General features: G+C 36.7%; 1 protein-coding gene and 1 pseudogene across 27 annotated transcripts in view; one reads left to right on the top strand and one right to left on the bottom strand.

The window, feature by feature from the left end:
- PIAS2 (protein inhibitor of activated STAT 2) overlaps positions 1-26,109 on the bottom strand; it is a 117,790-nt gene that overhangs the window by 20,679 nt on the left and 71,002 nt on the right. For 5 of the 27 annotated variants that reach the window (XM_059040987.2, XM_067015327.1, XM_059040988.2 and 2 more), the window contains 3 exons: positions 20,177-20,316; positions 15,303-15,340; positions 9,163-12,624 (listed from right to left, as the gene is read on the bottom strand). In XM_059040987.2, the coding sequence (XP_058896970.1) occupies positions 12,442-12,624; positions 15,303-15,340; positions 20,177-20,316 (361 nt within the window). In that variant the 3' untranslated portion in view covers positions 9,163-12,441. Of the gene's footprint in view, positions 1-9,162; positions 12,625-15,302; positions 15,341-17,018; positions 18,177-20,176; positions 20,317-23,240; positions 25,101-26,109 lie in introns of those variants that run through there. The other 22 variants (XM_067015326.1, XM_067015330.1, XM_067015332.1 and 19 more) reach the window with 11 other exon arrangements.
- Positions 21,361-21,694, top strand: LOC136792714 (small ribosomal subunit protein eS25 pseudogene; annotated as a pseudogene).

Here is a 26,109-nt window from a genome sequence, read left to right as displayed (position 1 = left end):
TATGGTAGAGGGTCTAATGAAAAAAGTGGACAACATGAAGGAACAGATAGGTAAGATAACAACAAAGATGGAAACTCTAAGAAAGAATCAAAAAGAAATGCTAGAAATAAAAAACACTGTCACAGAAATGAACTATGCCTTTGTGACAAACACATCAACAGACTGGATATGGCTGAGGAAAGAATCAGTAAACTTGAGGAAATGTCAATAAAAACCTCCAAAACTGAAGTACAAAGAGAAAAAGAAATAAAGAAAAAAGGATAAAATATTCAAGAACTATGGGACAGTTACAAAAGTTATGACATACACATAATGGGAATACCAGAGGGTGAAGAAAAGGGAACACTACCACACTGTTGGTAGGGATGTAAATTAGTGCAGCCATTATGGAAAACAGTATGGAGTTTCCTTAAAACACTAAAAACAGAGCCATCATATGATCCAGCAATCCCACTCCTGGGCATACATCCGGAAAAGATATATTTGAAATAGAAATCACAGAGAATTTCCTAAAATTAATGGCAGATGCCAAACAACAGATTCAGAAATCTCTGAGAACAAGTTAGATAAATGATTAAAAAAAAAAACTATACCTAGGCATATCATATTCAAACTGCAGAAAGTAAAAGATGAAGAGAAATTCTTGAAAGAAACCAAAGGAAAAAGAAATCCTCCTATAGAGGAGTCAGGATAAGAATTACATTGGGTTTCTTCTCAGAAACCATGTAAGCAATAAGAGAGTGTAGTGAATTATTTAAAGTGTTAGGGGAAAAAATCCACCAACCTAGAATTCAGTATCTAGCAAAATTATCCTTCAAAAATGAAGGAGAAATAAAAACTTTTTCAGACAAACAAAAACAAAGGGAATTAGCTGACAGTAGACCTACATAGCAAGAAATGTTAAAAGAAAATTTTCAGGAATATAGGTCAGGAACTCAGATCTACATGAAGAAAGGAAGAACATCAAAGAAGGAGTAAATGAAGGTAAAGTAAAATCTTTTATTTTCCTTATTCTTATTTTAACAGTTTATTAAAAATATAACAGCAACAAAACATTCAGTGATTATAGCTATAGATAAATTAATTGAATGACAGCAATATCATAAGAGATGGAGGGAGGAGTTGGGAATACTCTGTTGTAAGATACTTACATTGCCCATACAGTTATATTTGAAGAACATGGATTAGTTGTAAATGTATATTGCAAACTCAAGGGCAAACACTTAAAAAAAAAAGAAAGAAAGAAAAGAAAAGAAAGAAAAATTTTTAAATAATTGATATGCTGGCAAGAAAAAAATGGAATAATATAAAATGCTCAATTAAAACTAGAGAAGGCAGAAAAAGAGGAGAGGAAAGAAAAACAAAGAACATGGGCAACAAATAGAAAACAGGGAAATAAATATGGTACATATTAGCCCACTTACATCAATAATCACTCATTTACAATGAATGTGTATTACTTTTGTATTCAGAAAAGCTGTGCTCTCCCCACCCAGGAAATCCTTCTCTGATATCATTCACCTTCTGCCATGGCTGCCAGCAAGAAGGGGATGGCAAAACCACAGGCAGGTTAACTATTCAGAATCTGTGACCAACAAGGGGTTCATTGAAATTTAAAGAACTTTGCAAAAAACAATGAAATACCATATGAACATTAACCACTGTTAATTCTTTACCCGATATGCTTCTTAAAAACACTTCTAGCAATTTGCAGAACTCTTTCCTTAGAGATTTCGATTAGCCAACACTTGTTATATGGCCTTTTAATTGAGAAAACAATACACCTTGATACCTTAGGGTTTTGTGTTTTTGATAATATTTTAGACATTAATCATTCCAGTCAAGCACCACAGGAAAAATTTCAAGCCCCATTCCTACCCATCAGCAAAGGCCGAGTGAAAAGCCTAGACTTCTTTCCTCAGCCAGCAGAAACAAGGTACCCCTCCCCTCTGGTTGGGGGGGGGGGTGAGGTCAGAGAAGGCTGAGTGAGATTGTCATACCTGCCAAGCATTATCAAGCCTCATCCTAACCCCACTGTCAGTGGAGAATATGTGGGGTACCTGGACTTCCAACCCCACCTGCTCCACCTTTGTGCTGTGTTAGTATCAGAGGAAGCCTAGTGGAGAGTCAGGACTCTGACCACTGCCTGGCAGGAAGGAGCCCAACCATCTCCCCTTGGTGTCAGTGAAGGCCATGTGGGGAGCAGTAACAAGGCAAACCTATCCCTCCTAATCAGGATGGCTCCTGCTTAGTGTGAAGCCAGTACTCCCATCTCTGCCCAGCAGTAAGGAGGTGCTCCTACACCCTGGGGTGTCAATGGAGGCCGAGGAGGGAGTCTGGACTTACAACTACATCTAGAAGTATCGAGACACTCCCCTTCTCTCACCAGTGCAAAGCCAGAAGAAGCCTGATAAAACAGAAGCATTAAATAAATTCATCTCACAACACCCCAAATGTCCAAGATTCAATTAAAAATCAACAGATTCCAATGAGAGGACACTGATGTTAAAATCAGATCTGAAAATGATTTTAAAGCAGCTATCATAAAAATGCTTCAATAAGCAATTACAAACATTCTGAAACATTTGGAAAAATAAGTCTCAGTGAAGAAAAAGAACCAAACAGAAATTTTAGGATTGAAAAATACAATTAAAAAACCCAAGAGAAAGGAAAGTATATGTCCATACATATACTTGTACACAGATGTTCATAGCAGCCTTATTCATAAGAGCCAAAATGTTGAAACCACCCAAATGTCTATCAACTGGAGGATGGATAAACAAAAGTGTGGTACATCCATACAATGGAATATTACTTGGTCAGAAAAAGGAATGAAGTACTGATATGTGGATGAACCCTGAAAACATTAGGCCAACTGAAATGAGCTCGTCACAAAAGGCCACATATTATATGATTCAGCTTATATTAAATATCCAGAATAGGCAAATACATATACAGAAAATAGATTAGTGGTTGCCTAGTGATGAAGGGTGTGAGGATGGGGAAATTAGGGGTGTGTGATTGCTAATGGATATGGAGTTTCTTGTGGGGCATAAGGATAACATTCTAAAACTGACTATGGTGATAGTTGCACAATTCTATGAATATACTAGAAACCAGTGAATTGTACACTTTGAACAACAGAACCGCATGTGTTATGGGTTGAATTGTGTACCATGCCAAAAAAAAAAAAAAAATATGTTGGAGCCCTAACCCCTAGTAGCTCAGAATGTGGCCCCATTTGGAGAAAGGGTCTTTAGAGGTGATCAAGTTAAAATGAGGTCATCAAGGTGGGCCCTAATCCAATATGACTAGTATCCTTATTATAAAGGGTAAATTTGGGCACAGAGACAGACATGTATGGAGGGAAAATGTTGTGAAACACAGGGTGAAGATGTTCATCTACAAGCCAAAATGAGAAGCCTTGAACAGACGTCCCTCAAAGCCTGTACAAGAAGCCAACACTGCTGAACCTTGATTTCAGACTTGGTAGCCTCCAGATGGCGATAAAATACATTTCTGTTAAGTTTAAGTCATTCCCAGTTTGTGGAATTTACAGCAGCCCTAGCAAACTAAAACAGTATGTGAATTATACCTCAATCAAGTTGCTACCAAAAAATCAAAACAATATGCTGTCTACAAGAAACTCATTTCAAATATAATGACATCGGTTGAAAGTAAAAGCTATTCTAGACACTTGCAATCGTATGGTTAACAAAAGAAACAAAATCCTAGCCCTCATGGAACTTACATTCTAGCAGAGTAGATGAGTGTGCCAAACAGTGTGGGTCAGGTGGCTGAGGAAAGGCGGCTATCAAGCAAGGTTACATCTACATTTACATTTCCAGGGCAGAGAGAAGAAAAAGAATTCCTGAAGAAGACAGAAAAAGAATTGTGTGGTCACAAAAATCAAGGAATGGAAGGGACTGGGTCAAATGCAAATGTTGAAGTTAGTAAAAGTCAAGTTCATGGAACTTGGCAATTATGTGCACATTTTTGACATCAGCAAGAATCATTTCAGGAGTGTGATGGCAACTAAGATTCCATTATGTCAGCTACTTGCCAGCATGCTCAAAATATTTTTTCTTCTGTTGCACCCACTTGACAAAAACTCAACTCTGAATAGGCTTTACCAATGAGCAGTGTTGAAGAATAGTCCTTCAGACAGATGGATGCCACTGTAAGTCCATGGTGTCCAACCCACTTCTGTTCTTTTCTAGTCCATTCTCTTTCCCATTCTCTAGGACCACCATTTCAAACTATCTCTGTTGTCTTTGTACCTGCCTCCATCCTCAGCCCCTCCCCACTTCTGGAACTGGCCACATCACTTGGTTCTCAAAGATGTGAGAGCAAAACCATTAGGTGAAAACTTTAAACCCTCTGCTACCCAAAAGACACACATGCCTGTGTCCACACCCATTCCTTCATCTGCCTGTGATATGGATGCCAGCTTCCCTCCTCAGGAACCTAGGTGTACCACTGATCTTGGCCAACTCCTCCTGCACCCCTGCATTTCCACCTCCCCCTCTCTCCTGATTCTACCCCACTATCCTACTTAGCACTTAAATATGAGATGCAAGTTTCTCCCACCTTCAAAAAAAATCCCTCAACCACACATAATTCTACTGCTACAGCCTCACCCTTCATCACAGCCAATTTTTGAGTTATCTGAACTTGCTCACTTCATTACTTTGCAGTCCTCATCCCACTGCAACCTAGATTTACCCTCACCAATACACTGAAGAAGGAAGATATAGATTACCATAATTCCTAAATTCTAATATGCATATTCATTCCTCCCATTTTAATAGACTACCTCTTATGATCAATATGATTGAAAGCAATGGGCCAGTTTAGATTCTTCTTTGTATATGTAAAGATGCCTTAGATTCAATCAAATATGGTGTTTCTGAAATTAAATTTTTTTTTCTAAATGGGTACTCTATTTTTATATTGTATGAGAGCTTTTAACTTCACTAAACACCCTGAAATACTTTCTTTTGACCTCTGTGATATCTCAGCTGCTCCTTCTCAATTCCCTTCTTGTGCTCCTTGTCTAGTTCTCTTCTTTCTTCACTCATCAACTTCTTTGGATGAGCTCTTACACTACCATGGTTTCAGTACTACCCATATGTTACAGGACAAGCCTGTAGCTGGTCCAACGTCATGTGGGCATGACTTCAGAGACATCAAATTAACTGATTCTTGTTCCAGTTACAAAGTAGAGTCCAATAATGACTTAGGTGAAGTTGTTAGCCTTGAGAGACTAAAGATGATAAATTAGAATGTTTACACCTACAGTTGTATTGCATAACTCAGAGCAGTAGAGCTGACCCAGATGACTTGGCCCTTAGTACAAAATACAGAGATTACATGCAGAATTTCTCCAGCCTTACATATACAGTACGGTGAGTCTACGACGGGTCACTTAGGCCTTCAGGTTTAATAAAACACCTACTCGCACATTACTGTCCCCACTGTGCATTGCCCTACCAATCCCCCATTCCAGGCCCTTGCCCCTGAGATTTCAGAGTCTATTAGGTCAGTTTGCTGACTTCCTCTGAAATCCCCAGCATCTTTCATCCGTCTGCCTCGTTTCCCTCCCTTGTGAATGCCTGCTGCTCAGGTATCAAGTGATTTCCACAGTCAGCGTAAGTCAAATACAAATGACGATCCACCATTTCTTCATTCACAAATATTTATTGAGCACCTACTATGCGCCACACCATGTTAGGCTCTGGGATGCAAGTGAAATAAGATATCACCCTTGCCCTCATGGAGCTTACAATCTAACAGGGGAAACAGACAATACACAGTAAACTAATACATAAAATAAACACAGGTTGTGCTACCTGCCATATAGGATATAAACAGTGATAAGATTAGAACAGTTAGGAAACACCTCCTTTTTAGATAAAATGGTCAAGGAAGGCCTCTCTGAGAAGGTAGTTAAAAACTGGGTATGGAGCCTGGCTCCCCACTTACGAGCTACATGACCTTAGGAAAGTCACTTACCCTCTCAGAATCTGTTTCCACATTTGTAGAATGGAGATAATCATATCAAACTCAAGAAACGCTCATTACTGTGAATGATCATGAAAACTCAATGACTTCTTGCTACTTTACAAGGCTTTTCATGATATCTTATATACTTCTCTTAACATTACTTAGCAAATTTCTAGCTATTCTGAACATTTTTAGTCCTCTCTTTATCCGTGTGCTCCTATAGCACCCTGTACGTTTTACCACTGCATTGTAATCTCCCTATTCACTTATCTGTATATTCTACTGGGTCTGAGGACATGTTGAAGGCTGTGATAATGAAGGAGTCCAAGTTGGACAAGAAGTACAAAGAAAACAGAAAGGGTTAAACAGTGGTAGGGAGTTTCAATGGAAGAAAATGTTGAAGGTGAGGTAACCAAAAATCTCACTGGCCAGGGTGTTGGGTGGATCATCCACCAGAACACTGAAGATACTGAGAATACAAAAGAATCAGAGATGGCCAAGTGTGCTGTGAGTTAGGAAGTGAGGCCTTCAGGAAATCAAAGGAGTGATCAGTGGCAAGGGTAGAGGTAACTGATAGTATAACTTCTTGGCATAGGCTGCAAAAGGGGCAGATTTTTGTCAGAAGCTTTGGGAGAAATTTAGAAATTACAATAGAGAGGAAGGGCAGCAACCACCATCTCCTGAGATACATGGAATGTGGACACAGCCCACACTGGTGAGAGCTACAGGCTATGGCAGGCCTTCAGGTGACAGCCCAATTGGTTATGGCAAGGCAGTTAAGAGAAAAATCAAAAGAACAACATGCAGCCAAGCATGGATTAGGGAGGAGAGAGGGAGGGTAGGCAATTGGGAGTGACTAGAATACATATAGAAGGGAACCAAGTAAAGGTGAAAACGGGAGGACAAGGGAAGTTTGCACTTCTTAAGACTTCAGAACAGATAAGCTTCTTGGACACTTCCTTTCTGAAATCTCACGCTTCCCATCAAACTCACCACTGTATCCCCTAAATGACTAACGTCCATTCTAACTGCCTCCTGTCTCATAATATCACCATTATCCTGGTTACCCAGGCTTGAGAAATGGACTGAGCCCTTACTCCTATAACCACTCAGACACTGAATCTTGAGTCTTCCTTTGAAATGGCTCCAGCATCCCCTCCTTCCTTATTCCTGTGGCCATCACCTGAAATCAGTTCTCGTAATTTTATGGCTAGATTACGGTATCAGTCTCCTAAATAGCCTACCTAATTAGTGTCACTTCAGTTTAGTCAGAAGCCTTTTGAGGTATGTCTGTTTCAGACTGCCAAGTCCACTGCAAAGTTTGTTTCTTCCTTTGCAAAACAGAGACAATACTACTTTCCTTTGAAGGACCGTGGTAAGCAATGTGACATTTTTGTAAGGTTCTTAGCATGTCTGTTAGTAGGTAAGAATTCTTGAGTTTTGAAAACTTGATTATAAGCCTTTTGAAGTATGGGACCAGATCTTTTATACTACTCTACCCCACATACACTTACAAAACACGTTGAATATTTGTTGAATAGTTTGACGAAGGCCAAAATAAGAGGGATATTTTGTAACACAACAACACTCTTCTTCACATAAAAAGAGTTAAGCTCTGAGAACATAAAAGCAGCCTTAAAATCCATTCAAAAAGAAAAAAGCAGCCTGGGAAATGTGGTATGCCAATCAAGAAAATAATACCTTGAGCATCCGAAGATAGCAATCTGTTTTTCTTTCCCCAGAGCGGCCCTGAGAACACCAATATGGGACTGAAAACACAAAAGACAAAGTGAAAAAGCAAAGCTTAGCTCTGCTTTTGTTGTTGTTTCAGCCTTACCACTTTTCCAGTTTGGTTTGGACTGCCTTTGGCTCAGAAGATCCTACTGGCTTTGGGGAGCTCAGAAAGGCCAAAATGGAGCCTACAGGAAGAGGAAAAAAAGAGAGCTGGCTACTAAGGGCTGGCCCCAGGCACAAAAGATTTAAGAAAAGACAAGATTTTCTAACTAAGAACAGAAAATGTAGTGTAACAATGGGCTACTTCATAGTGCAAGTAAAACTATGTATAAAATCATTTGGATATCCTTATGTAGGTGTTTCTGGAACATATCAGATACATATATTTGAAACTGAGACATCCCAGGAAAGTCTCTGCCCATCATCTCCAAATCAGTTACCCCAGCTCACCAAGGTCGGAAGGTGGAGGGTCTTAATGCAGATGTCTGCATAGAGTTAAATAGCACATATTCTTGGAAAATATGGTTAGACAGTTCTTCTCATACCAAATGGTTACAGTGTAACTTAGTAAAACCACTTGGAAAAATGATATGAATCAAAAACTACGAAGTATTTACATCCTTGACTCAGAAATTCACCTCTAGGAATTTATTCTAAGGAAATCATTTATGCACAAAGACATGAACTGTAACACTGCATCATGAGATGCAACCTAAAATGTCTAACAGGGAAAGGTAACAGGAAGCATGGCACATCCATACAGCATAGTTTTTAATGACATGGAATAATGCCTGTAGATTGAGAAAAAATCAAGGCACAAATTATACCCAGAATGAATGAAACTATGTAAAATTGCAGACAAGTAGCAAAAAGACTGGCAAGAAATATGCAAAAATATTAAAGTGCCCTTTTCCCGTTTTCTGTATTGTCTAGATTTCCCACAATAAGCATGTATTACTAAACATAAACAGAAAAAAACCATTATTGAGTCAGGCAAGCATTAGAGAATGGGCATTTTTATTTAGCCTAATCTGTTTCTCCTAGGAATTGGAGCGTGGTTCCTAACAACAAAAAAGTGGGGGCTTACAAACCAGTCATTCTTAAAAAAGCAGAGGAAGTATTAAATTCTTTCCACAAGTTTCACCATATTCGTGTAGAACTGCGGCAGAAAAGATGGTGCATCAGGTTCAGACGTCAATCACCAACCTAAATGACAACTCCAAGCTCCCAGACACAGATCCAGGGTCACAAAATACAGCGTCAGACCCAAGTTTAAATGGCATACTGCTCTACATTTTCCAAGATGAAAAAGATTAGGAAAATAAAAGCATTTACTTGGGGGTGGGGGTGGGCGGGACTTTTTTTTTTTTTTTAACACCCATTAGGGGCTAGAGAGAAATGAAAGACAAAGCTGAGAACTAATGCTTTATAAAATTCAACTTTACTGAAAAAGACAATATGTAACAATAAACGCTTTTTTGGCAGAAGAAAAGCAGACAACTCGGTTACTAAATGACGGATGTCCAAGACTCGTCTGAAGGCAGAATGGTTCAAAGGTCAGAATCCAAAGTCAGAATAGTCTCCGTTGAATATCATTCATCTAAAATCCAACATCTTACCTTTCTTCAAATTCTTTAAGTTTCTACCCTAGGGAAACTTGTTTCATACCAGGAGTTATGGATGTCTTTATTTATACTCACACTCTTCACCAAATCATGGTATTTTCATTCTAGCTTTCCTGATTCTACTGTTTTGTTTGGCCTTTATAATTATTCCGGGCTTCCCTGGTGGCGCAGTGGTTGAGAGCCCGCCTGCCGATGCAGGGGACGCGGGTTCGTGCCCCGGTCCGGGAAGATCCCACATGCCACGGAGCGGCTGGGCCCGTGAGCCATTGCCGCTGAGCCCGCGCGTCCGGAGCCTGTGCTCCGCAATGGGAGAGGCCGCGACAGTGGGAGGCCCGCGTACAGCAAAAAAAAAAAAAAAAATTATTCCATGACAGATGCCAAGAATTTATACCTTCTAGGCAGAAATGGAAACAGAATCCTAAAGCGGATCATCTAAGGGTCAGAAAGTCAGTGCATGTAAGCAGACCTTAGGCGTGAAGCTACATTCAGCACCCATTACATTGTCACAAGTTACCAAAGCAAGGAAATCCTTTAACATTTCTATGTGAATAAAGATAAAAATACAGGTTGGCTAAGTGTTTGTAAGAGACTAATAACTGCAGTTCCTTTCCTTAAACATAATCACTGGTTGGCTGACATCTAAGAAACAGCTATAGATGACCTCCTCTGAAACTGAATTATACTTGGTTGAGCAGATATCTGGACTAGTAAAAGAAACTGCTACAAAAACAGAGCCTTAGTAAAAAAAAATATTTAGTGACCATTCTAAAAAAAGGACAATGGCTTGGTAAGCATGCTGTTGTCACAGGGCCAAAAACATAAAGTACTCACCTTCAAATATACATACACAAAAGTCTCAATTTTAAGATTATAAACTTAAAAGTATATTTTTAAAAATGTTAGTCGCCTGTAGGAGATAAATTAAAAATTTATGTAATTCAGTGTAAAGCACCAAAGATGAACAATAAAACTGTTCACATAAATCAGTGAAAAGGAAACAAAGCACAACTATAAAAGCACAGAGGTATCATTTACAAGAACCAAGTAAATAAACTAATTTCTATTAATTTTTTTCATTTACCTGATAAAACTTTGTTGGTTAAATTGGGGAGGGGAGGGTCTCTGAGCATCTAAAGGGTAACAAAATGATAACAAATATACAGCATTTCTTTAATAACAAATTATACCACACAAATCAGGTTACTTTTTCTGATTACAGAGTTAACAGAACTTGCATCCATATTTAGAGCAGCAACATAAAATTTTACTAGGAAGAAATTCTGTATCTGGACCAAAGGACTGTAACGTGGACTAAGAAGGTGAAACTGGCAACTATGATGCAACTACCGCAAGAAGATTCAGGTTCGTTTTCCATGCTTATAACTCTCCGAAAGGGATAATACATTAAGGGGATAATGCAGCCAAAGAAGGGATGATGTAGAAAATCACATGAAATGAAATGAGCACAAAAAAGAATGGGGGGGGGGGGAGACATGAGAACTTGAGAAGGTGTGAAAAACCAAGCAGTGACAAGTCAGCTCCCTGGAGTTGCACCAACCCAGATTGTTCCCTGTCCTAACTGAAATTGGTGGACTCTTCATCGGGCACTTCAGCTTGAGAAATCAGTTAGATTAATCATTTTAAACACAGGTTTATTTTTAAAGTAGATACAGCTTAGGGAGAGAAAGCTACATATTAGGGAAGTATTAACTCTTTCAGAACTCAAAATTTTGCAGCCAAATGAAAGCAAAGTGTAAAATTTGGATAAAACTGTTTCTCTAAGGGTAAAACAGTTTTCTGAGAGATTTTAAAACCAAACACACAGTAAGAGAGTGGTTTTCAAAGTGGGTTTCAGGCCCATCCTCTCCTCTTCAAACCTTTCTTATATTCAAACATTTCTAATTCTGTTTTATCTTTTGTGGCTTCAGGAAAGATTTCCTTTTAGAAAATGGAAAGGGAAATCTGATGCCATCCCCATCCCCTTGCTACTCTTTGTTCTTTAAGTTTGAAAATCACTGCTATGAGAAAAATGAGATCTAAAACATATTTTCTTTGTCAGTGTTACTAAACTGAAAAGTTTCAACGCAGATCTGTACACTATCCTGTAAAATAAACGAGCAAAAGAAGTTCTTAGGAAGAAATTAAACTTTGCTATTCCCACCGCCCCTAAAACTGTTCTTCCACTGCCTCCAACCTCTCAATATTTCTAGACAGTGTGAACAAAATTCTAACAAACATTCCAGCCCACACCTTAATCTAAAAACATTTCACTTTTTTTTGAGAAGGTAAGCCCCCAATTTATAGAAACCTCTAGAATAAGAATGTACGATTACCAAAATAACACACATTCCGTCAGGGCAGACACTGCATAGGGTTTCTTCAACATAATCACTAATAAAGAACAGCCAAATCCCAGAACTTCACTCTGCATTCATCAGCACACAATACCAAAGTGTAAACAACAACCAGGGTAAAATGCTTAACACAAAGGCCATTTTTCTTTGATGGAATCAGGGAGAAAAGTGGAACTGCAGGAAGAAAAGTGGAACCCAAGCTTTGGCCACTTATCAAGACTTCATTACTTCAACGAAATAGAACAACTCTCCATGGAAAGGACTCATTCGGCAAACGTAACTTCTTTCCATATATTTTTCCTTCACATCAGATTAAACAAAACTTGTCATTTCAGAATCATTGATTACATCTTTTTTTAATTAGAAAAAAGTTTACTTGAGTATATACATAACTTTATTGCTGTTTATTACAACAAAAAAACCTTTAACTTATTTGTAGAATCCAACCAGTAACATATGAAATTGAAATCCATCTCTCAAGAAGATGCAGTTACAGCTGAATGTATCTGATGCTCAGAGTACAGCATGAGTAAGAAAAATCCTTGCATGTCATGTGGTTCTTGCTGCAGTCATCTGTGTTCATCCCTCAGAAGGCAAAAGAATCCATTTGACACTTCAATAAATATCAAAGTAATCGTTACCAAAAAAATAGCTTCCACGGACCAGAGATCCAAGAAACAGCAGTTTTAATGAATGATTCCTAGAATCGAGTGAGTCCTCCTTTAGTCCAATGAGATGATGTCAGGAATGTTACTTCCACTGCTGGTTATGACCCCTGTCTCACTCCTGCTGCTGGATGAACTAACATGAGTACTGCTTTCATGGGGGCTGGTGGTGGTGACAGACGTACTGCTTGCTGTTAAGGGTGAGGTGAGACTATCCAAAAACATAGGAGGACAGTACTGCTTGAAACAAACAATGATGTCGATGAGGAAGAGGCTACATTGATTTTAAATATAGAGACTAGAAATTGTTAGATATGCACAAGTGATAGCCACATACTTATATCTCTCAGTGGGACTTAAAAACTTCTCAAAACTTCACATCTTTGGATGGAAGGTGGCATGAATTTAACATTTTACATTATTTTGTGAGTGCAGCACATTCCTGATTGTCTCAAAACTTACAGAATTTGTGACCAAATATGTAGTATAAAAATGTCAACAATAACTAAAGTTATTTAATCCTGAATATTGGCCCCCAAATTATGACTCATACTTAATCTCAAAAAGAATTTGCTCACTAAATGTATTTATAACAGATTTAAAACACACTGTAAAAGGCTAATAAACTTATTTTTAATGGTGTTAAGAAAAATGCTAATGCAAAATTCAATAATTCTCTCAAAATTGAGTATTAATCAGACCCTTAAGGAATAATGTTAAGACTGATCAGCGGGAAGGCAGCATCTGACTCCTCTGTACATACATGTAACTAACAGTAGATAGTAGATTAGAAGATAGCATACATTCTAATATAGAGACTACATCGTAGCTAACTACCACGGGATGCTCAGAAAGAGAGTTATCTCAGGTAGTCACAAAATTTTGGCATAAATCTTAAAGGAAATCTAATCTAACCTAATTTCCTTTGAGATGGTTACTTGACACCCCCCTTCCAACTGTTCAAATTTCTGGTTTCTTTAACATCTTAGTTGCTGATTCCCAAACTAATCCCAACCTGAGTTTAGTACTCTAATATTGACCTGGAGGAAGAGAGAGACAAGAGCTAAAAGCTTTATTTTATATCACCATAGAATATTTTATGTGAGAGACAACTGCACTGACTTGAGGGAGGATAAGCGAGGTCCAGTATACATTATAAGAGGAGAGGTCCTAAGTCTGTGTTTAGATTGACTGTATGAAAGATCAGTAAGGATATGTGATCAATATTATCAATTCTATATATTATTCAGCCTATCATCAGAGATATAAGAACAGAAATTTAAAACCGAAGTTGTTTAGACTACATGAACTTCAAAAAGACCATAAAATGGAAACAACGGCCCCAGGTTTAAGGCTGCCAGTCAGTGGAAGGGCAACAACTAAAATTCAGGGTGCCTTTTAAAAAAGTAATTTAATATTTAGGATGGACAATTGTCTTGGTTCATCAACAAAATGAATGCCAGGCACAAAGACATTCAAGGGTAGTTCTTAAAGAGCTTCTAAGAACCTCTAAAGAGAGTTGCATTGTCAGGTATTTAACTTCTTTAAAATCAATTTCCAATTTTCCACTAAAATTGAGCCAAGAATTTGGAAAAAGCCCAAAAACTTAATTTTATTTCTACTACCTCTGAGGCAGTTTTTGACCACCTAGGAGTAAAAAGGTACTGTTCTTCATTTGTATAATGAATGCTAGATACTACAGTCCTGCTATCAATAGCCTCTACATCTTGAAATCTTACAATACTCAGGTTGCAGCCAATCTAACTCTAGCCTTTATGTGTAATTTGAGCACACCTGCATAAGGATAACAGGGATTAAGGGGGCAATGTGGAGGTAAAGTAGAACAAATCTAAGGATTCAAGGAAAACTGAAAAGCACAACCTCACCCTTCATTTGGCTTAGCAACAAGTGAGCCTGACACCAAGCATGCTAAATAGCCCTATAAACTCAAAATCCTCTAGGTTCCAAGAGCATTGTTTAAAAAAGGATGATTCACGTTAAAAACAGTAATACTTTAAGCCTGAAGAATCTATTTCCTAAAAAAACAGACAGATATTTTGCTACAGAATCTACTGATGTAACAAAGTCAACTCAGGGTGAGAAGAAGAAACTCCTCATTCTGTGCCTGTTACCTTGGGCCCAAATTTCCAGTGCTGTTTATGTGATCAAATACAGAGTACTGAACCAGGAAGCTGATACAAGACCTGTGGTTAGCTGATTCTGAGTAGCCTATGAAGAAGTACAGTGGTTCACGGTTTGTCCTCCATCCATCCCTCTACTCTCAACACTTCTCTCAAAGTCTCTTTCTCTGTTTTGCTTTTCCCTTCGGCTTTTCCCATGCCTTTTCCTCCTCTGATCTGCCTCTGCTATAAGCCTTATCAGTGGAGTCCACGCTCATTGCAAGGTCTTCATGTTGGGACGCTGGTATACTAGAGTTTCTTATCTCTGACAAAGACAACAGGAATGACTGGTTTATGGCAATTTTAGATGAGGGCATCTCCAAAGTCTGAATCTGACTGCCTTTAAAAACAAGGAAGAATCAAGCTAATGATTCAGTCTGTTTAATCAGCTTCAGCTATTTACAACTTATCTCTATAAGGTTTTAACTTCCAGTCATCTAGCACTGCTTCCCCTCATTTTAATCACTCAAATGCTCGTAAGAAATGCCAACTGATTCTATTAAACTAAATAAAATATAATTTAAAATTCCAGTATTAAAGGCCAAAATATCATAAACTGAGAACTATCAACTTCATCCCTCCAAGTAAAATTGTGAAATATTTATATAGTACTTCCTTTCCATCGATTTAAGTAACTGAGAGTTGACTGTCCTGATTTTATGCAACTGGTCATTTTTAGTTAGTATGACACAACCAACAATCAAATACAAATTAGTTGCTTAAATTCAGGATACATACCTGGGGATCAACTGGAATAAGGGAAAGAAAATCCAAACCTAAAACAAAAATGTTCTGTTAATAGTTGTCTCATATGTTGGAGACAAGAATTATTTCCCTAAATCATTTTTTATTTATCTTAAGTCATAAAACATTTGGGTTAAGGTCTTACCATTCTGCCATAGGAAAGGTCTATATCACGATCAGGATATTTATGTGGATAAAACCCAAAGATGAACATATTTCCTAACAAAAAAACAACTAGAAAAACCGCCTCCCAGAGACTTAAAGGGGGCAGTCCAAAATTTTTCCGATAAATAGGACTAGTCAAAGCAAACTTTCCCCCTTTATCGCTCAGCAGAATGAGAAGCGATAAAATGAAAAGATGACGATCTGGATTCGGACCATTAAAAAAACATACTTAAGACTCTTAAGGTACTTCACATTTATTTTTTAGAAATACACCACACTGAGCCTCATCTAAAATATCACTTCTTAGGCAGATAAATGTCTATTTCATGGACAGCTCTCTGTTCCCCTGTTCCCACAACAAGAGTAGTAGTACACAGTTCAACGTGCTGCACAAAGCAAGCACTTGCTAACTGTTGCTCACTAACAAGCTAAATCTTACCAAGGTTTGCTGGGTTATAAGCTAATGCAGTTTTCTAAACCAAAGCTTTGGTATTCTCCAATTATGCTTTTGAAATAGAAATGTGGTAAAACATTGCCCAGTAATACCATTTTGAAATAGTAAAGTTATAACAATAAATAACAAAAAATTTCAGGTCTGAAAAATCTAGCAGTAAACTTCAAGGTCAGTCCCCATAGACCTCTGTTTGACTAAATTTCAAAACATTAAAAAAAAATAAAAATCACATACTAGGTGTAGGTTACTAAGACAGGCCAATTTCTATTCATGCTATGAATTTTTATATGCTGGTATTCAATGTCAGCTCAAGTATAATAATCATACAGAGTGTACTCGAATACTATAGACTGTTACTCTAAAGACAGAATATTAGTGGGAAATATTTAAAATATTTAATAAACAGTATGAATAATTTATAAATCAAAATGTTAAAGTATATTTATTCCCTGATAATCTCTAAATAAGGGTATGATAAAAATACTTAACGAGTAATACAAGCTGTAGCACCAATCATTTGAAAGAAGTCATTTAATTTCTAAAGCATTTTTGAAAACTGCTGATATTTTTCATTTCATATGCCTATCACTAGCTATATGATACAGCAAGGTTTGAGCCAACACTGGAATCACAACAAACTTTTCCAAGGAGTTTCCCATTAAATTGATACTAAGTAGGTGACATATCTCAATAAGCAAAGAGTTTCTCTTCACACTAATGATACTGTCCAGTAAATCCTCTCTATGCTTCAGCTGAACAGTGATTCAAAATTTGTCTAGCCCTTATAATACCTTCTGAAAGTTTTAAACATTCAACATTTCTATTATGGACTACATCACAAACAGAGTTTATTCGTATATCATTTAATTAGCTTAATTTTATTAATTTTGTTTTGCTTCAAATGTTATATAACATTATTTATATAATAACTTCTGCTTTTAAAAGCTTATTTAATTTCAAATATTCAATCACTTTTAATGTTTGTTGAATCACTCAGTCCATTTGAGTAACAAAATTTCTTTATAAAGCTACAGAAAGTATTGCTATTTCTGTTGGAATATTGTGTATTGAAGCCAAATCACTCAAAATGCTCATTTTCTAAAGTTTATTCCCATTTCATAACTTCAGTTTAAATAAATACATAGGCTTGATATAACTTTCAAGCTGTTTTTGCAGTTCTAGCACTGGAGACTGTCCATCGAGGTGCCAAGTGCCTCCATATTTTCATTATTTCAATTCCCATCTCTTCAGATGTGCTTCAATGCAATTCTCTTTGATGATTATTTCATGTGTGCTAGTAGATATATAGTCTATTGATAAAACATTTTAAGAGATTTGTTTGATCTATATCTTTTGACACCTCATCCAAGGATAACTGAATATGGTAACTTATACAATGCCATAATAAAATGTCTAGAAATTTTTCTGAAATTTTGGTTGAAACCCATTGTCTCCCTAGCATTACACAGATGCTGTCTACACAAAATTCAATAATGTTTTTAATGTAAATATTTCTCACTGAAACCATTTTTCTCCAACAGTAACACTGAAGTTCGATATAGTGTTTCAGATGTTATTCCTCCTTAAAAAATGATTATCAACAATGTCTTGTAATTCTACTTTGTAAGTACAGACTATTAAAACTCTTACATGAAATAGATGAAGTTTCATGAACAGTGATTAAATGTTATTGCCTTATTTTGTAAGTTTAGTAAAATGCTGTTTTCTTATTTCACCATAAGTTTGAACTGCAATGATATGCTGTACTGACGTTATTTTTAGGCCCTCCTAAGTATTCCACGGTTGAAAATGCTCCATTATCTTTAACTAAAAAGCAGACAGTGTTAAGAATTCTGATGGTACATTCTAAATGCTTTTGTCAATACTGATAAAATTGTTGTTTTAGATTTTAAATGCTTCTTCATGTGAAACTGACTCTGTATGTCTTATTAATAACAACACATTCTCCTTACTCGAGCCATGAACTTTAACAAAACATAACTCCTACATCATTAAATATGTAAATGTTTAGCACTTTCAAATTTTAATGATACAACTTTTGAGCACTATTCCCACCTGACAAATATGGCACTAGCAATAATAAGGCAGTCATATTTTTTCATGAAATAATCAAGCTGTTTTCCATTCCATAAATACAAATTATGTTTTATTTTGCATTCACTGTTGCACAGTATCAGAAGATGTTCCAAGCTGCAGTTCATTATTAATATCAATTCTTCTTTGTTCTCCTGCAGATTCAGAAGATTCATGTTTATGACGTTTAAAAGGAATGTTAAGAAATGTATTAAAAGTTTGTCATCTCTCCATTCTTGGTGTTCTATTTAATATTTTATTATAAATTATTAAACTTATAAATATCAAAACTCTGTACAGTACGACTAATTACATAAAAATTATGCACAAAAAATCCCCGAAGTAATTACTAATTACAAAAGAGCATATTAACAGTAAAACCAAAGTAAAAACTAAACTATTTAGATGTAGTAACTGCTACATAATTCATAGATGATGGTAAACTGGTAACTCTTCTAAAGTACAACAGTTCCTATTCTATTCTGTTTATCAACTGATAAGAAAGCCTTTCAACATTTTAATAATCAGTATCACTATCTTGGTTTATATTGGCTAAATATCAGCCCTGGATATTAGTCTTAGTTCCTTAATGTCAGCTTGAAATGCATTTTATGAAATACACAGCATATTCTACTGTTTTTCTCAAATCTGCATATTTTATAAAGTAAACAGGCTGACTTTATGCCCATATTTTGAAATAATATAAATTCCCTGAAATTAAAAATTCATGCAAACTCACATAATTCAAAAACTAGCAGGGCAAGTGATTTGTACGTTGTATCTATTCTATTGCTAAATGGCCAGAGTCACTTAGTAAAAACAGAGAATGTTTGTTATCTTTTTTCAGGATTTTTAATTCAAGATCTTTAGGAAACAAATCCTTTTGGAATGCTTGTTTGTAACACATACTAAGATGACATGTGGACACTCTTCAACTTCATTTGAAACTAGCCACAGTTAAAGCAAAACTTGGCAGTAAGGAATTAAGACTCTCTGACTTTCCATCTTTCTGAGGACCATGAAACCTCACCTGTAACTCAGCATCAAGCTTTGTATCAACAAATACTCAATAATTGGTGCTAGCTGGGTTTACAAACAATTTTTTAAAATATCAATTCCCAAAGTACATGTGGAGTACACAGTTAAGAAGCAAAAGGTACTTAACATTTTTTTTGATGGATACTATTTTTAGTCTACTCTTTTCCATTAAATTTTATTCAAACTGAATAAATGTTGAACAAATTTCAAGTGACAAAATTACACTGGGGCAGAGTACACAACTATCAACTTTTTCAACAACACAAATTTTGCCCAACAGAATATACATTGTGCTTAAAATAAAGACCTTACTAAGAGAGGCAAGAAGAATAAATCATAGGTCAAAATTAATTTCCTAAATCCAGAAAATTAATAACAGGAGGAGGTGACTGTATTCCACTAAAAGGGCCCTTCAGAGAAGGGAAGTCATGAATTTAAGAGTCACCGGTACTAACTTGCTCAAATTTGATCGACCAAAAAATGTCTGCAAAAACAATGGCTATGTAGGGAGAGAAAAAGAAGGAGGGAGGAAAAAGCTTTAATTTTATAATATGGCCTTGGTTGCATACGTCTTGGTACTAAGTTAATTCAAGCAGCCTTGAAGCTTTTAACTGTTGAGTTAACATACATATAAAAGATATCCCTCAATATTATGCAAAGCTCTAGGGAAACAGTAGGTAGATCCTATTTTTACAGGGTAAAGCTGGTAGGCAACACTGACCTCACAGTACACCAGTATATTCTGAAGTTGTGATGGGATATCAAGAAGTGATGGGCTACTAAAAGAAGTATGAGAAAACATTCTCCCTAACCTGTGAAGCTTCCATGATAAACCAAGAAAGAGTCTCCGAGTACAAATTCTCTATGAGGAAGAATAAATTCTGTAAAATTTTCCTACTGTATTTCCTCTCATCAAAATCTACAGATAGCTCTGTAGTTAAAATGATAGGAACTGAATGTGATATATTTAAAACAGATACTACCTTTACAGGAAGCCTTTCCTTAGCAATTTCCTTAGCATTTCTATTTAAGATATTTAAATTATATTTGCTCCACAGATTAAGATAAAAAATAAATGGTAAAACTTGATAAAAAAACAAAACAACTCTTCACATACCTGGCAAATCTGATGACATGCTTGATATTGGCGTGTGGTGGAATGGTACTGAGTAGTCTGTTAATGAAGGCGGAATAGCAGCAGGGTCAACCGAAGTCACACTGGGCACCCTTACAGAAGATGGCTGATACATGAGAACCCTGTTTTAAATAGCATGGGAAATTACAAACAATCTGGCTGTTAGTTCACAGGAGAGAAGGGCTGTACCACTGGGCATTGTCAGTCGTAAGTTCACTAAGTTTCCAAACAGCTATATGGCAGCTACTCACTACACAGTACTCCACTCACTCTCCTCTTTCATAACAGTCTTCACTTTAACATGAACATATGTTGGCTCTCAACAGCAGCTGTGACATAAGAGCAAGGTGGCATTAAAACATAATGGACAGTGCTGGAGCAATACATAAAACTTTGATCCACAAACAGGAATATACTCTACATAATGGTTTTATTAATGTATGTGTAACATGTATGTGAATATTAGTAATTTTATATATAAAGAAATTTAGAAATAAAATAGAAGACTCCTAAGATTTGATTAAAATCAGGGTACCTTTATGAGTGGAACTACTTACTATAGCTCAAGCATGATTTCTTCCATTCTAACGTGAATTGTATTAATTATTAGCCAACTTATCTGGGAATCACCCAAGCAAAGATAGCCAGTCCTAAAGCCAGCCAGCCTGATAACAACAGGCAGCAATCAGAAATTAGAATAAGACAATTACTCAGGATTTAAGACATAATATCCAGAAATAAAAACACTGGCTACCATGATACCATCTACTCTTCTAAGAGGGCTTTATGACTTTGAAATTCGCTGTTCATGCTACGAAAAACACAAATTAAATACACTTAAGATACACTTTATTACTGGTATTTATACATGTACATATACACACTATATATAATAATAATAATAACTTTATAATTTTAAGAAGCAGTATAGTTAAACATATTTTTGAAAAAGTTCAGGAAAAAAGAGAGATGATTTTGCATTCTTCCTACTTAACCTTCATTTTATCTTAGTCCACGGTAAACAATTAGAAGTTCTCAAGAAAACATCTTGAACATATACAAGAAACTAAGCAATGTTACGGACCCTCTCTGGCTAATGGTGGCCATCTTTTTGTCCAGCATCGTAGTGAGGCTGCAGTGGTAGCACCTGCTCTCCGAGCTCTGCGATGCCACACAAGGATGACAAGAAAAAGATAGATGCCAGAAAGTCAGCCAAGAAAGACAAAGACCAAAGGCAAAATGTGGGACAAGCTCAATAACCTAGTCTTGTTTGACAAAGCCACATAAGACAAACTCTGTAAGGAAGTTCCTGACTATAAGCTTAAAACCCCATCTGTTGTCTCTGAGACTGAAGATTCACAGTTCCCTGGCCAGGGCAGCCCTTCAGGAGTTGCTTAGTAAAGGACCCATTAAACCGGTGTCAAAGCACACAGAGTTCAAATAATTTATACCAGAAACACCAAAGGTGGAGATGCCCCAGCTGCCAGTAAAGATGCATAAACAGGTCCCACCACTGTACATTTTGAAAAGTAAAACTTTAATAAACTAAAAAAAAAAAAGGAGGATGGGGGACGGGGACACAGGGACCTTAGGTCATTAGGACATTAAGGTCAGCATTCCAAAGCGCTGCCAGTAAACTACCGTGAGCTTAATGAGAGAGGCACAGAGCTCTGTAGCTGGAAGGGACCACTCCAAAGATGAAGCACAACTGACAGAAACAGTACAACCATCAAAGTTAGACTGAGATGACAAGTAGGACCTCTAGACGTCCTTGCCCTTGGTTGAAACTTCCTGTTATTGCTTAATTATTAAATACTAGTAATAAGAAATGATGACATATTTGCATGACATTCTTCATAGTCTAAACAACTGACAAAACTATTTCATAACCTCAATTAAAAATCTCAAATCACTTAAATAATCACCACCTATTTAGACACTGGAGTCCCTCTAAAACCAGTTTGCATTATAACATGAGGCTCTTGTCTAGCTGTTATTCTGTACTATTTGTCAAACATACAGATGTTGTTGGAAAGGAGGAAAATGAAGTCATCTTGAGAGGACACACATGGCTGTGCTGGTAACTGCTAGTCTCAGAAAAGCAAATAAATAACATAGGTCAGAGTTCAGGAATCTTAAACTGATCCATTTGGGAGGCAAAGGAAATATAACATGCTTGAGATGGTAACATAAGCCTCGTATTTCAAAACACATTTTCCAGATGTAGATGAAGATGGACCAAAAGAGCAACCTGCCTCGGTTAGAATCAGAAGGTTTCTTGGCCTCCAGTGTTACCTGTCAACCTAAAACCACAAAGGTAGATTCCAGAGAGGGAAAGAGAAAACCTGAGATGAGCTCAAGTACGTATGTTATATTAAAGCACATCTTTTTCTGGAGGTTTGAAGACAACTGGTCCTCTACAAGGATGAAAGTAGAACAGAAAATCACCAAAAGTGTTTTCAAATTACAAATGATCCTACCTCCCACACAGGAATGTGTATCAGAAATTGGGGGATGGAGGATGGGGATAAGAAGGAAAAAGACAGGGCTTCCCTGGTTAAGAATCCGCCTGCCAATGCAGAGGACACGGGTTCGAGCCCTGGTCTGGGAAGATCCCACATGCCGCGGAGCAACTAAGCCCGTGTGCCACAACTACTGAGCCTGTGCTCTAGGGCCCACAAGCCACAACTACTGAAGCCTGCGTGCCTAGAGCCCGTGCTCCGCAACAAGAGAAGCCACCACAATGAGAAGCCCTCGCACCATAACGAAGAGTAGCACCCTGCTCATCGCAACTAGAGAAAGGCTGCGTGCAGCAACCAACACCCAACACAGCCATAAATGAATGAATGAATGAATGAATGAATGAATAGAGACACTGGTATATGTTAGTACTAAGGAGGGGGTTTAAATAGTGGCTCTGATTATTACGGTTGTTTCACAGTATTAATGTATCTTAATAATATATATTTTAGGATGCAAGCTTTTGAAGAAGACGTGTGTGTGTGTGTGTGTGTATATATATGTATGTGTGTGCATATTATATATACACACATACAATATACACACATACATATGATTTCATTTATTTTAAAAAGTTGCTACTTAAAGGTACATTTAATCTGTCACTTTTTCTCTGACACTGAAAGAAATGAAAAGAAAAATTTCAAGTCTACAAGAAAAAGACAATGGCTGCCTTGCTCTTGCTCCCTCTTCTCTTCCTTTGATATATCACACTGGAGATTGTCTTTTGTCTTGATCCTGAACTGACCTTTCAACCCGGATCAGATTTATAGAAAGCAACAATAAAACTCATTTTCCTACCCTGGCCCCTTCATTTCCATCTGTAGAGGAGTACGGTCAATGTCCCAATGCACATGTCACCACAGCAACTTTTTTTGTTTTTTTTTATTCTTTTTTTAACCACAGTAACTCTTAACCACTGCATTATCTTCTGTTCTCATAACATGAAACTTTCAGTGATTAAATAACTATTTCTTGTTTCTCCAATACAAAATGCTGTCACAACACATGAAAACGTCACAATCCACTGACAGTACAAATTATTAAATCAACATCTAAAATCTCAGCAAACATCAAACTATTTAGTGTAGGTTAATTCCTATTACCTGAACCTTGTAACCATTAATACACATTCAACTTTATATAGAACAGGTGAAATTCGTCATTTGTTAGGATTATCAAATTACCTACTGGTAGAAAGATTTTTGTTTTAATCAGAATCTTCACAAAGACCACATTCAGAAAGGTAAATGATTCTAATGCCTATGCAAAAAAAAGATGTATTTATACATACGAATAACAGGAACCATGTAGAAATGTAAATGGCTATGTCTGGTGGAATTGTGGGTATGTGATGCTATAAAATAATAAGAACATTTTTTAGAACTTTTAATATTTGTTACTCCCTCCTCACAGGATTGGCAAATACACACACAGGCTTTATGTGTACAATATGTATGTGCACATATATAAATTTTTATAGCTGTATCCATAATATCACAGCACAAAGGTAAACTGCTGGCATGCTGCTAGACAGCAAATATTAGTATTCTAGACTGTGTACTAGATCACTTGGCCCCAACTTACATGTCTGAAAATTCAATAACTTGAATTTTTATCCATAAACCTGAAATTCACTGGGTGCTCCCACTTTATGATCATAAAAATATTTTAAAAGACTCAATTTTGTTAATCATTCTTAATCTATTTCTAATCTTTGTTTCCTGTCTTTAGAATACCTCCTCATTAATGACAAAGCAGTCATTCAATTTCCCAGGCATGGGGAAGGGACATAATATTTAAAATTATCTTTTAATTTAGAAAAATAGCAGAGGTTTTCTAAAAGTCTTAGATTAAGGTGCCAATTTCTTCTGACAAGCTATGCAGGGAAAGAGGCTAGAAGAATTACCATCTAAGTGTTAACAGAATGCTTTTTATTTCTTGACGCTTTGAAAAATTGTTTATAAGAATAATTTTTTTCAAAAACAACACCTCTTAAAAAATAACTGCTCACCTGAATTTTAGACTGTAACTTAAAGTAAGTTTTCCTGTTTTTCCTCTATTTCCCATTTGCTTACTATCACTGACCAAGAAGTCCTATGATAAACTTATACCTCAGAGAAAATTTCTAGATGTTGACACAAAAGAGAGGATATGAACAGAATGACCAGGAACAAAAACCAGGAGATAAAAATGTAAGAGTTGGAAGGGATTACAGAGATGATATAACCATAGCATGAGTCTCCACTGTGACACCTGGACAGGTGGCATCCACTCTTCCTTAACACAGGAAATGTGATTTTAGCACAAAACATCAACTTTCTTAGTGCTCAGAAAACTCCAACGGGAAGTTTTTCCATGTATCTTTCCTCCACTGGACTTAGATCTGCCAAATGTTATAACAAAGAATAAACTTAACCCAGTTCATCAATGACTCCCGTTCAAGAACTACAAGATAACTATAACATATTCTTTTCTCCTGGCTTAATAGCTTCAATCCTTAGACCCATTCATCCATCGGGCTATGTTTCCACTATTCACCATCCTGCTTCCCTCCTCTGGCTGCTCTCATTAATACCCTTCTTGATGACAGCCCTGACTAAAATGGTCTAAGTGAAAGTTTTCTAGCCTAAAATGGAACAAAACTGGCATGCGTATGTATCCTGAACACTGCTTCATTAATGCAGTCTAAGAACAAATCAGCTCAAGTGGTGAACCCTTCAAACCATTAAGTGAATTCTGACATTTCAAAGAGTTTCTATCAGGAATGGCCATTAATTTATGGAATACCACCATCTATTAAAATGACTATATACAGTCATCCCTTGGTATCTACAGGGGATTGGTTCCAAGGACTCTCCACCCCCCACAGATACCAAAACTCATGGATGGTCAAATAAATCCCTTATATAAAATGGTGTAGTACTTGCATATCCTCCCATATACTTTAAATCATCTCTAGATTACCTTATAATACCTAATACAATGTAAATGCTATGTAAATAGTTGCTGGCAGCAAAGAGCAAATTTTGCTTTTTGGAACTTAAAAAAAAATTTTTTCCCCAAGTAATTGTGATGATCCATGGTTGCCTGAATCCATGGATATAGAGGGCTGACTTGTCCTATGACGAGATCCATTTTATCAATGTATTTCCTAATAATAAAGCATTCTTAGATAAACCCTACTTGGTGGTAATGGATGCCATTTTAATATATTATTAAATAATTTACTAAGACTGAATTCAGAATTTTCACTGAACTTCCTAATGTGAGCCTGTTTCATAATGGTTCTTCTCTTTTGGCTGTTAATGTGTAAGTCTAGTTTAGGTATTAAGAGTTATGTCAACTTTGTGGAATGAGCTGGGAAGCTGCAATTTACAGACATTTTAAACCAA

Source organism: Kogia breviceps, chromosome 15, assembly GCF_026419965.1.
Source record: "Kogia breviceps isolate mKogBre1 chromosome 15, mKogBre1 haplotype 1, whole genome shotgun sequence".
Classification (NCBI taxonomy): Eukaryota; Metazoa; Chordata; class Mammalia; order Artiodactyla; family Physeteridae; genus Kogia; species Kogia breviceps.
This window is presented reverse-complemented; position numbering and strand designations above follow the sequence as displayed.